Source organism: Haliotis rubra, unplaced genomic scaffold, assembly GCF_003918875.1.
Source record: "Haliotis rubra isolate DU_JTF1 unplaced genomic scaffold, ASM391887v1 Scf2033, whole genome shotgun sequence".
In the NCBI taxonomy this organism is placed as follows: Eukaryota; Metazoa; Mollusca; class Gastropoda; order Lepetellida; family Haliotidae; genus Haliotis; species Haliotis rubra.
In genome coordinates this window covers 13,240-26,219 of record NW_025766041.1, presented here as the reverse complement: position 1 = coordinate 26,219, position 12,980 = coordinate 13,240, and the positions used below count along the sequence as shown (strand labels likewise).

Here is a 12,980-nt window from a genome sequence, read left to right as displayed (position 1 = left end):
TTTCTCTTGTGTAATATTCGATGACACATTACCCTTTTTCTGAAGAACAGAAACCTTAATTTATTGTAGGATCTGGCCTCGAGACGTGGACTGACTACGTCAGTGACAGTAGTGTTCGTCATCTGCCCATTGTAATAATAACTTGTTTATGATAGCCATGACATTTCCGCGAGCAACGTGATAAGGACTGTCCTCCTTGATCGCCGACAGACGGCAGGGAACTGTAGCGGCGATCGCTTGTTTCTACAAGACAGAGCATCTCTTCTCCCGCATCAGTTGCCTGACATCTCACCACAAGCTAGCATCAACATTACCCAGGAGATTTGCATGCCAACATTATTTCTGTCATCCAAGAAATTACGAACAGTTTGAAATCGTGGAAAGTTGATGAGAAATCGTGAGAGATAGCTCCTTAAAGAGATATATGAGAGGTGTAATCGAGACAGTTCTACTTATCTCTGAAACCGATCCCGACATTCTGCTACAATTCTGTGACATATTCGCTGGATTTTCTTGAATAGAAAAATATCCTTGATACTTCCGCAGCGTCTGATCCTGTATATATATGTTTAGCTAAGTGTAACGCCGGTTGGAACTCCATTAATCAGAGCCGTGTACATACACAGGTGTACGGCAAGAAATCTCGACTGTGGTGATAGGCAGTTGATTCTTGTTGGCCGGTGTCGCGACCAAACTCATCTATGTTTTATTCAGAGTTGAGAGAGGCCTTCCGACTTTTCGACAAGGATGGTGACGGGTCTATCTCCACGGATGAGTTGGGCACCGTCATGAGAAACCTCGGACAGTTCCCGTCAGGGGATGAACTCAAGGACATGATCACGGAGATTGACATCGATGGTGAGTAGAACTATTTTCTGGTGAATTTAGCTGCTTGTGGGTGATTTGAGCTACTTGTTGAAAGGTTTGGCTTCACGTTTGTGAGGAGAACTCTGCATGCTGATGGTGGTGAGTTTAGCTGCTTGTGGGTAAGTTGAACTTTGTGATGGTGAAATGAGCTACCTGTTGGTGACTTGAACTTTGTGGTGGTGAGTTGAGCTACGTTTTGAAAGGTTTGGCTTCTCGTTTGTTAGTAGAACTATCTTGCATGATGACGGTGGTGAGTTGAGCTGCTTGTGGCTTAGATGGACCTTCTGATGGTGAGCTGAGCTACCTGTTGAAAGGTTGAGCTTCTCGTTTGTGAGTACAGCTACCTATTGGTGGGTAGAACAATGAGTGAGTGAGTGAGTGAGTGAGTGAGTGAGTTTAGTTTTACGCCGCACTCAGCAATATTCCAGCTATATAGCAGCGGTCTGTAAATAATCGAGTCTGGACCAGACAATCCAGTGATCAACAGCATGAGCATTGATCTGCGCAATTGGGAACCGATGATATGTGTCAACCAAGCCAGCGAGCCTGACCAACTGATCCCGTTAGTCGCCTCTTATGACAAGCATGGGTTACTGAAGGTTCATTCTAACCCGGACCTTCACGGGTTGGGTAGAACTATGAGTGGGTGAGTTGAGCTGTGTATTGTTGAGTTGAGGTATCTGCTTGTCAGCTGCACAGAGGGAGTATGGAAGTAGAGGCAGAGGTGTGTCGTCAGAATGACGATTGGTTTGACTTTGTCGATTGATGTTGTTGTTGTTGTTGTTGTTGTGTTCTTTGGAGGGACGTTCATCCTGTTGCCGATAGGTATGGAATCCGAGAAGGGACACTGTCGCGTTGTCGATAAACCAAAACGCGACACGCGACATCGCGACAATACGACAAATGGGAGAAATGTCGCGTGTCCCGTTTTGGTTAATTTTGCCTCATATTGCTTGTAATATAGAGGACGACAACGCCACAATGCGACAACGCGACAATGTCCCTTCCAGGATTCCATAGATAGGGGATCAAACAAACTACTTTTTCTTCAAGATATTTACGAAACTATAGCACTTCCTCACTGGAAGGATTTTAACCGAAATGAGTTATGACGTCACAGTACATTGTCCCGCCGATCTCAATAACAGGAACTCAATAACATTGTATTAAACGGTAACACACACTCTCGCTAGCATCGAACACCAACCCCTCTTCTTTCCGAGAATATTAATAATAATATATCATAGTTTAACGCAAAATGGTGACCCGTTCGTAATCGGGTCGTAATAATATAACCAGTGGTTGATAGTATGAGCAAAGATCAACGCCATTTCGGAAATATTTCTTGGTAGTCACAATTCCTAATTGTGTTTATAAATGACAGCCAGAATGACCAGCCCAGTGACCACCACGTCCACTTGCCCAACAAGGAGGACATTGGCCATGGGTATAGGAGAGTCAGTCTGGAGTGATTTATATCTAGGATTCTTGGATCATAACATTTCCCGTAACACTCTCTGCATACCGCATTGGCGATACGCTGGTCTATAACCAAGCAATTGCTTCTCCAAACCTTTAACTTTGTAATACATACAGTTTAATTACCTCATTTATACATCGAGATCCAACACCCCGAAAATACTAACTTGAGGTTTTTATTGAATATTTGACCAACTCCCCCATCTTTCTAACTCTCGTATGTTTAATATAGCACACATCTTACCTTCATTGGTAGAACCTTAAGTGTACACACTAGCGCACTAACAGTTAGCAATCAACTGTTTGTCTGCCGTACGTATTCCGTTTCCTGAAGTCCCAGCTGTTCAGTTGTTCTTATTGAAACTGTTATACAGATCAATCTAGAGGGGAAGCCAGGCCGGATTTATATATTTCTACTTTTTCATGTTTTCATGGTAAGTTAGATTTTATTGAAAACAGAGGTGGAACTGTTTCGAAGCAGAATATAAGTGTTGAATATATCTTGAGGAGACTTGCATCTTACAAACGTAATCAAATGAATACAATGTTTGTTGAAATACATTTCAGGTTATTCTGAGTGTGCCTCCAATAACCTAAGACATGATAATCTAAACATTTATTCCTCAATTGACTCCAAAAGTGTCTGAAATACGTTTTTTCAAAGCTTTACTTTTCTGACACAATTTCCTCTTTCTCCACATCCCTTCCTCTCTTTTTCAAATTTTATCAACCTGTATTATTGTAAAAAAATAATACATGGGCACGTAAGAGTGAATTACTATGGCGACAAAGGGCAAGTGGAAGAATGAATCACTATGACAACATATGAAGGTGTAGGAATGAATCACTATGACAACATAGGAAGGTGTAGGAATGAACTATCATACCAACTAAGGTAGGTGTGGGAAAGAATCACTATGACAACATGGGAAGGTGTAGGAATGAATCACTATGACAACATAGGAGGGTGTAGGAAAGAGCCATCATACCAACTAAGGAAGGTGTAGGAAAGAACCATTATGTCACCAGAGAAAGGTGTAGGAATGAACAATCATACCACCTAAGGAAGGTGTAGGAATGAATCACTATGGCAACATGGGAAGGTGTAGGAATGAATCACTATGACAACATAGGAGGGTGTAGGAAAGAACCATCATACCAACTAAGGAAGGTGTAGGAAAGAACCATTATGGCACCAGAGAAAGGTGTAGAAATGAACCATCATACCACCTAAGGAAGGTGTAGGAATGAACCATTATAGGAACAGAGGAAAATGTAGGAATGAACCATCATACCAACTAAGGAAGGTGTAGGAATGAACCAATATGGCACCAGAGGAAGGTGTGGGAATGAACCATCATGGCACCAGAGAAAGGTGTAGGAATGAACCATTGTGGCACCAGAGGAAGGTGTAGGAATGAACCATTATGGCACCAGAGGAAGGTGTAGGAATGAACCATTATGGCACCAGAGAAAGGTGTAGGAATGAATCACTATGACAACTAAGGAAGGTGTAGGAATGAACCAATATGGCACCAGAGGAAGGTGTAGGAATGAACCATCATGGCACCAGAGAAAGTTGTAGAAATGAACCATTATGGCACCAGAGGAAGGTGTAGGAATGAACCATTATGGCACCAGAGGAAGGTGTAGGAATGAACCATGATGGCACCAGAGGAAGGTGTAGGAATGAACCATTATGGCACCAGAGAAAGGTGTAGGAATGAATCACTATGACAACTAAGGAAGGTGTAGGAATGAACCATTATAGGAACAGAGGAAAATGTAGGAATGAACCATCATACCACCTAAGGAAGGTGTAGGAATGAACCATCATGGCACCAGAGGAAGGTGTAGGAATGAACCATTATGGCACCAGAGGAAGGTGTAGGAATGAACCATCATGGCACCAGAGGAAGGTGTAGGAATGAACCATTATGGCACCAGAGGAAGGTGTAGGAATGAACCATCATGGCACCAGAGGAAGGTGTAGGAATGAACCATTATGGCACCAGAGGAAGGTGTAGGAATGAATCACTATGACAACTAAGGTAGGTGTAGGAATGAACCATCATACCACCTAAGGAAGGTGTAGGAATGAACCATTATACCAACTAAGGAAGGTGTAGGAATGAACCATTATAGGAACAGAGGAAAATGTAGGAATGAACCATCGTACCACCTAAGGAAGGTGTAGGAATAAACCATCATGGCATCAGAGGAAGGTGTAAGAATGAACCATTATGGCACCAGAGGAAGGTGTAGGAATGAATCACTATGACAACTAAGGAAGGTGTAGGAATGAACCATCATGGCACCAGAGGAAGGTGTAAGAATGAACCATTATGGCACCAGAGGAAGGTGTAGGAATGAATCACTATGACAACTAAGAAAGGTGTAGGAATGAACCATCATGGCACCAGAGGAAGGTGTAAGAATGAACCATTATGGCACCAGAGGAAGTTGTAGGAATGAATCACTATGACAACTAAGAAAGGTGTAGGAATGAACCATCGTGGCACCAGAGGAAGGTGTAAGAATGAACCATTATGGCACCAGAGGAAGGTGTAGGAATGAATCACTATGACAACTAAGAAAGGTGTAGGAATGAACCATCATACCAACTAAGGAAGGTGTAGGAATGAACCATCATACCAAGTAAGGAAGGTGTAGGAATAAACCATCATGGCACCAGAGGAAGGTGTAGGAATGAACCATCATACCAACTGAGGAAGGTGTAGGAATGAACCATTATAGGAACAGAGGAAGATGTAGGAATGAACCAATATGGCATCATAGCACGGTGTAAGAATGAATCACTATGACAACACAGTAAGGTGTAATCATGAACCATTTTGGCAACATGTAAGATATGAGAATCGATCACTATGACAACAGAGGAAGGTGTAAGGACAAACCATTTTGGCAACACGAAAGATGTAAGAATCGATCACTATGACAACACTGGTAGATGTATGAATGGTAACATAAAATGATTTGAGAAAGAATCACATTGGCAAGAAATGATGTGTAAGAATGATTCACATTGGAAATGTAGAATGTAAATAAAAGCAAATCGCTTACTGAAGATACCCTGAATCGGAGACATGTTTACAGTCCACACCACGTTCCTCGTAAACCTACACCTGACGCCGAGCTCAGAACATTTCCTTGATGATTTACTCATGTTACGCTTTTGTTCCCCAGATGAGGTTCACGGGGAAGACGCTGATGAAGATATTATATGAAATATATACTCTAACGGTCATCCATAAAGCTGATATTCCGAAACTAACGAGGAATATGTTATTTGTTATGAGCTTGTATATGTCATGGGTTAATGATAATACATTTCTATGTGACTGTAGATGACACGATTACTTCTGTACGTATCAGTGTGGCTTGACAATGTAATACAGTAGAAGGATGTATGTGTCGAGTTACAGCACCAGCCGTGTCGTTGTAAGGAAATGAGTTGATATAAGCTGATGATGGATTTGTTTACGTCATGTTCCAACACTCCGTATATCAGTTACTGGGAACGTGGGTATAAAGGGCCGCAGTAATCCATCAGGTTAATCCTTCATATATATTCACATCAACGATTCACGTTCTGACCACTACACCAACTCCACACTGCATATTTTCATAATGTTTTGGTAAAGTATTTTGAAACTAAACTTTCTAGTGGATCTAGCAAATCGCCAGGAATTAATTATTAGTGAAATGAAACTGTTGCAGACATTTCTTTATTAGGGTAAACTACTTAGTTTAGTGTCAATGTGATAAGTGCAAGCAGGCACTAAGTGAAACTGCGTGGGTGTGAATGCTGCATGCTCTCTCTCTCTCTCTCTCTCTCTCTCTCTCTCTCTCTCTCTCTCTCTCTCTCTCTCTCTCTCTCTCTCTCTCTCTCTCTCTCTCTCTCTCTCTCTCTCTATGTCTCTAATGCAGGTGTAGTGTGTAATTGTGTATGTTTTATGCAGGTGTGTGCAGAGTGTATGTACGCGTACTTGCGTGTGAATGTGTTCATGTAATGATGTGTGTTCATTTTCAAGTATATATGTATTATGTACGTGTGTGCATACATGCATGCATGTTTAATGATGTATGTATAATGTAGGTGTATGTTTTGTGTATAGGTATGCGTGTGTGCATGAATTGTGTACTAGCACGGTGTGTATGTGTGTTATATCTGCCGTGTGTGAATATCTGTTGTGTGTGTTTTCGTATGTATATTGTAAGAATGTATGTTCTTTGTATGTTTGTGTATGGTGTGTATGCTCTGTGTATATGTTCTGTTTATGTTGTCTGTGACAGTGTGCTCTGTTTATTATGCTAAATGTGTTGCTGTATCAGGGTTCCCATGTAAGTGAACTCTTCGATAATCTTACTGTTTGGGGATTTAAAGCGCTCACTCTTTCGTATGACAGGCGATGGCACGTTCACGTTCGAGGAGTTTGTGCAGGTGATGGCGAACATGGGCGGCATCAGCAGCGAGCAGTCGGAGGAGGATGAGGAAGAGGAACTCCGGCAAGCCTTCACTGTAAGGAGCCCTCCTATTCACAGCATGGTGGGGTGGTTCTATGTTAGTCTGTCTCACAGTCCCTGAACCACATTATTTTCCCTACTGCCTTGCCCTCCCTGCAATGCTATTTAAGCCCTAAATGGAGCAAGTCTAGATTCCCTCAGGTTCTGAATTTCACATCTGACTGGTGCTCCTTTAAATTTAAATGGGTTTATTTATTACAATCAAAATTAAATGTATTCAAAGACTAAGCGTTAGTCTAGTTCTCTGTGCGAGTTAAACAATTTGGGACCATTCTTTCAAAATCTGATGTGACATGCTCTTTAACGTTTGTTGTGTAGTATCTATAGCTGATCAAGAAACCTTCAAAGCAAGTGTTCCCATCAGTTATTACATATCTGACATGGTTTCCTGGAAACACGACGCACTTTAAAGGCGGAGTACGACTGGTTCAGCATGGCTGTCCCGCAAGCTTGATGTAAAACTGATTACGCCATGTGATCGATGACATATATAATATGTTCGTCTCTCTGTGGCTGCGAAGGTCCCACGTTCAGTTTTCAAAAGGGTGCAATTTTGGAAACCTGTTTTGGTGTTCCGCTGGGCAAATATGGCTAAGAGGGGCGTAAAACCATACTCACTCGCTCGTTTATTTGTGTCATGCCGTGTGTTACAGGTATTTGACAAGTCTGGTTGTGGGTACATCACAGCGTCTGACCTGAGAGCAGTGCTACAGTGTATGGGCGAGGATCTCACAGAGGAAGAGAGTACGTAGATTTGTTGAAGAAACACGAAAACAAACACATTGGTTAAATCACGCTGAATCTCCACATCAACCATCCTCGCTTAATGGTGCCTAGAACATTCATCCACACGCCTCTCAGTTTACTGTCAAATGAGGTTTCTTGCCAAAACCATACACATTGACACCTCGGCTCTGGAATATGTTTGACTTGTATGTATTTGGATACAAACACAGTAATGACTTGAAGTCAGATACTTACGGAATCATATAAGAATCATGTTAGCTCGTGGAAATGGACTCGCGAGGCTTCATTGTGTTATAAACAGCACTTGTCTAGTCCGTGGAGATTACAATACGACTATGACAGTCTCAATCATATTAAGATCAGATCATATTTCTCGCTACCTCTAAAAAAGATCTGAAGACATCGCCATTACGGGTACGTCAGAACGACCTACCAAATACATGGCTAGCAAAGACGTGGCATAAGACAATAGGAATCAGTGTTCTCGTACTTTAAGACACTAGTTCCAAAACTGGCGAGTTCAATTCCAGACGACGCTTTGAAAAAAACTGTCCCTTCAAACTTTGAAAATGAAACAAAAGATAATTCGAGAATGTCTGTTGATGGTCGCATTTGTATGGCACTGCCTCTTGCTGGGTGTGGAAAGTGACTTCCGTTTCAAATGTTTGTCCCAAGCGAGAGATGAGTCTTACGGCCCGTAACTGTCCTTCGGCTTACCTCGTATTACTTATCCAAGATTAAATGATAAGAAAGCACAATCCACTTCCCGATCTTGAAAGAGACTCTCCGATTGGTTGGATTAAGTCTCGTTCTGACGTGCACGGTAAAGGAATGACTTCTGACCTTTGTTTATCGGGAGTGAGAACTAAGATCTGATTCTTTTGCGATTGCGGAAGTCTAATGGGGAGACGAGTGGCTGGATTGGGTTTTATTACCTGGTCTGTCTGGTGCAGACTCCATTATTTACAAACTGACGTCACACGGCAGGAATAATGCTGAGCGCGGCTAACAACCAAACTCCGCATTTGCCATAGTTATGTGGACATCCACAACATAAACCCCGATTATCAGGTGTATCATAATCCATTCTGTTATGGTAAATACCAGTAGCCCAGCTACTCTGCCTCCGAGACACGACGGAGAATAAAATTAAACAGGAGTCTGTCTCAGATCTAGAATGGCTGGGTAAGTCTCGATTGCCCCAGCAGAAATGCTTCCATTCTCTTTTGGAGTTATGTTTGTTTTCGTAGATATATATTTGAAATAAGAATGAATTAAGAAATAAGTCAAATTTAAGTCTGCTGTATGACTGCTCCTTTCTGGGCTCCTTTAGTATTTTTATTACTTTGTATTTATTTCTGGGATATGTAAATTTTATGTCATCCCACCTTAATTCATTCACCTCCACGGCGTCGGGTTTGGAGGCCACGACGCTTAAAACAGCGGTCCAATCAAATTTCATGATAGAGAAACACTGTCAACAGTACCTGAGTAGCTTTGTTGTCTGTCGTCTCAAATACATCGGGCAACATCTTGCAGAACAATGGTGTTCATCACCCACCTAAACCGTCTTGAACACATTACCAACCACGAGTGTTCTTGTGTAGAAAAACCCGTGAAGATCCGGGTTAGAATTGATCTTCAGTAACCCCTGCTTGTCGTAAGAAGCAACTAGCGGGATCGGGTGGTCAGGCTCGTTGACTTGGCTGACACTATGTCATCGTATCCCAGTTGCGTAGAACGATGCTCATGCTGTTGATCACTGGAATGTCTGGCCCAGACTCGAATATTCACAGACCGCCATCATATAGCTGGAATATTGCTGAGTGCGTCATTAAAAACAACCAATCCAAAATCATGTGTAGTCGTGTCCTTCTATTGAATTTATCGAGGGTTCGCGTGTACATTGCCGAGATTTGGGATGAGAATCCATGCCGAACTTGCGTAAAGAAGACGCTTTGTGACTGATTTCATATTTATTAGTGGAAGAATTGTGGTGAGTTGGCAATAACAGAGGTAGAGGGTCCATTCAATACAAGCATACAGTACAACGGAATGAGGTTAAGAAACACTAGATTGTCGAGGATGGAACAGGGCAGCTTCCTAATGTACCTCCTTGTTCATGCCAACTAGACTGGAGGTCAGCTGGTCCAAAGCAATATGTTAGAGTACGTGGGTCAATCAGTATACAGCTGTCCGAGATGTTAACGATTCTTCAGACATTTTCTATTTGGCGAACTAACTAGAAGTGAAAATTGTGCGAATGGACCACTGACCACCTCAGTAATGACACCGGGTGTTCCCGAAAAGAGTAAGCATGTCCTCCAACGATAGCACCCGCCATTCACAGAATTTGCTTCATGCCGCACAGCATCACTGCCATGTGACGGCGATATATTGGTTGGTTTGTTGTTTAACGCCGCACTCTGCAATAATCGAGTCTGCAACAGACAATCCAGTGATCAACAGCATATCGATCTACGCAATTTGATGTCAACCAAGTCAGTGAGCCTGGCCACCCGCTTCTGTTAGCCGCCACTTACGACGAGCATGTGTTGGTTACCGTATTTACCCTTCTTTCAGTTGACGAGATGATTGCAGAGGTCGATATCGATGGTGATGGAAGGATCGATTTTGAAGGTGAGAATTAATCAGGATAAGACACCTTATTGAACATGCTGTAAACTCTAATAGGATTATATTTTTTTAGAGTATGTTGGATATTCAGAGCTTCGTCCCAAGAGAGAGAAAAAGCTTCTCACACTCAAGGACTTACCACAGTCCCTTAACCACGTGATTTTCCCTGCTGCCTATAAATGCTAAGGTGTAATTACAGCAAGTCTAGATTGCCTAAGATTCTGAATTTCCCATCTGACTGGGGCTCCTTTTAAATTTAAATGGGTTTATTTGTTACACTCAAAGTTATATATATTCAGAGACTAAGCGTTAGTTCTATACCGGGCTCCAAGGGCCGGCTGGGTCCTGAAGCATACGCAAAGTTATAAATTCTCATCTCAGAAACATCACTGAAAAAAATGTATTCAGACCTATTTGTGTGATTTGTAACGGATATATGTTTTTACATGAACCCAGTTTGACGTGAGATTTATCAGTTTTGTTGTGAGAGCGTGACATGAGGAATTAAAGAGAGAATCTCAAGTCAAATGGGTGAGACTTGGCAGGTATTGATGTTGTACTGGTATTGAATCGTAACTGATTTTCTCCACGCAGAATTTATCGCCTGTATGAAGGAAGAAAAGGATGAAGAAAGTAAGAGCGAGGATGACGATACTGGGAGCCAGATTTCTCTCGACAACCCAATGTAGAGCCTGAGCACAGAGACTGGGCTTGTCCAACGCTGGTGGTCAAGTGACGTGCTCGCTGCCCGTAAGCTCTTTGCAGCGAGAGCCCATTAACAGATCTCTGTACAAATGTGTCACGCGCTGGTTTGGAGTTTACGTGGTCCGTTTTCGAAGGGAGAGCACCGCAGCTTCCATTGAGAGTTGAAACGTCAATAGGAATCTGGGACTCATTTCAAATAATTAATAATAAATATATTTTGTATTGGGTCTGATTGTTGATATACAGTATCACTGCTGGTAGTGTTTATCATCACAATTTGTGGCAGACTTTATAGCACGTTTTCTTTCAGATATTTATCTTAGTTACAAACACCCCTCTCTCCATTCAAAGACATGTCAACATGCACATATGGTTCCTGGTTAAATCACTGACAATCTTTCCTGGCTAATGCCTTGCTGAATTGTTTGGGTACGTTGAAAGATGGTTACCCAGTAGGCTAATTTTACGGTGTGATAAACGTTTGAAATATTTATTCTGCAAATGAGTTGTAATCTCTTTTGGGCAAAGAGAATATTTTCCGTTTACTTTTTATGCTTTAACCGGCGATGATGTAATGTACCCGTTTCATGTTCATGACAAGCGATATGACAATAAACACAAATAAATTGCGTCAATTACATTGTTTGATGAGAGACCGACACGCACAAATATTTCACAGCCTTCGGAAACATGTACATGAACATATTTAGGACGTAATGTCACTGAGACCAAGGATAGTTTATTACATGGCAAACCACTCAATAAAATCATTATATATTATATCAATTATCAATTTGTACATTGTTTTGTTGATTATCGACACGTATTTGTATGTATATATTGCAATTTGTTTGTGTTTGGTACTATTAAAATGTATATTTTCGCTTTACATTTTTTCAACTATTTCACTTTTTCAAACTGCCTGTTATTCCCACTGATACACAGAGGTTCTTTGGTGTGCTTGTCAATAAAACTATTCTTAAATTACTGAATAAACACGTTCCGACGGAAAACATGTCTGTCCTTTTATGAGACAAATATGAGCAAAGAAATAATATGTTAGTGGTCTTTTCGCAGTGCCATATGCTTTGACTATTGACGTGATCAGGAAAAGTGATGTTCGATCGCGCGAACATCGATCTATCGATATAGATAACATACACTAGAGATCCTGAGCTCCTCAGCGTGGACAACATACACTAGAGATCCTTAGCTCCTCAGCGTGGACAACATACACTAGAGATCCTTACCTCCTCAGCGTGGATACCATACACTAGAGATCCTGAGCTCCTCAGCGTGGACAACATACACTAGATATCCTTAGCTTCTCACCGTGGATAACATACACTAGAGATCCTTAGCTTCTCAGGGTGGACAACATACACTAGAGATCCTTAGGTCCTCAGCGTGGACAACATACACTAGAGATCCTTAGCTCCTCAGCGTGGATAACATACACTAGAGATCCTTAGCTTCTCACCGTGGACAACATACACTAGAGATCCTTAGCTTCTCAGGGTGGACAACATACACTAGAGATCCTTAGCTCCTCAGCGTGGACAACATACACTAGAGATCCTTAGCTTCTCAGCGTGGACAACATACACTAGAGATCCTTAGCTTCTCAGGGTGGACAACATACACTAGAGATCCTTAGCTCCTCAGCGTGGACAACATACTATAGAGATCCTTAGCTTCTCAGGGTGGACAACATACACTAGAGATCCTTACCTTCTCAGCGTGGACAACATACACTAGAGATCCTTAGCTCCTCAGCGTGGACAACATACACTAGAGATCCTTACCTTCTCAGGGTGGACAACATACACTAGAGATCCTTAGCTTCTCACCGTGGACAACATACACTAGAGATCCTTAGCTTCTCACCGTGGACAACATACACTAGAGATCCTTAGCTTCTCACCGTGGACAACATACACTAGAGATCCTTAGCTCCTCAGCGTGGACAACATACACTCGAGATCATTACTTCCTCA

The 12,980-nt window shown here is 41.9% G+C and overlaps 1 protein-coding gene across 2 annotated transcripts in view; it reads left to right on the top strand.

Moving 5' to 3' along the window:
- Window positions 1–11,996, top strand: part of LOC124275869 (calmodulin-beta-like) — a 33,637-nt gene extending 21,641 nt beyond the window's left edge. For both annotated transcript variants that reach the window (XM_046711551.1, XM_046711552.1), the window contains 5 exons: window positions 715–858; window positions 6,777–6,889; window positions 7,548–7,638; window positions 10,225–10,281; window positions 10,873–11,996. In XM_046711551.1, coding sequence (XP_046567507.1) covers window positions 715–858; window positions 6,777–6,889; window positions 7,548–7,638; window positions 10,225–10,281; window positions 10,873–10,967 — 500 coding nt within the window. In that variant the 3' untranslated portion in view covers window positions 10,968–11,996. The remainder of the gene's footprint in view (window positions 1–714; window positions 859–6,776; window positions 6,890–7,547; window positions 7,639–10,224; window positions 10,282–10,872) is intronic.
- The last annotated feature ends 984 nt before the right edge of the window (window positions 11,997–12,980 follow it).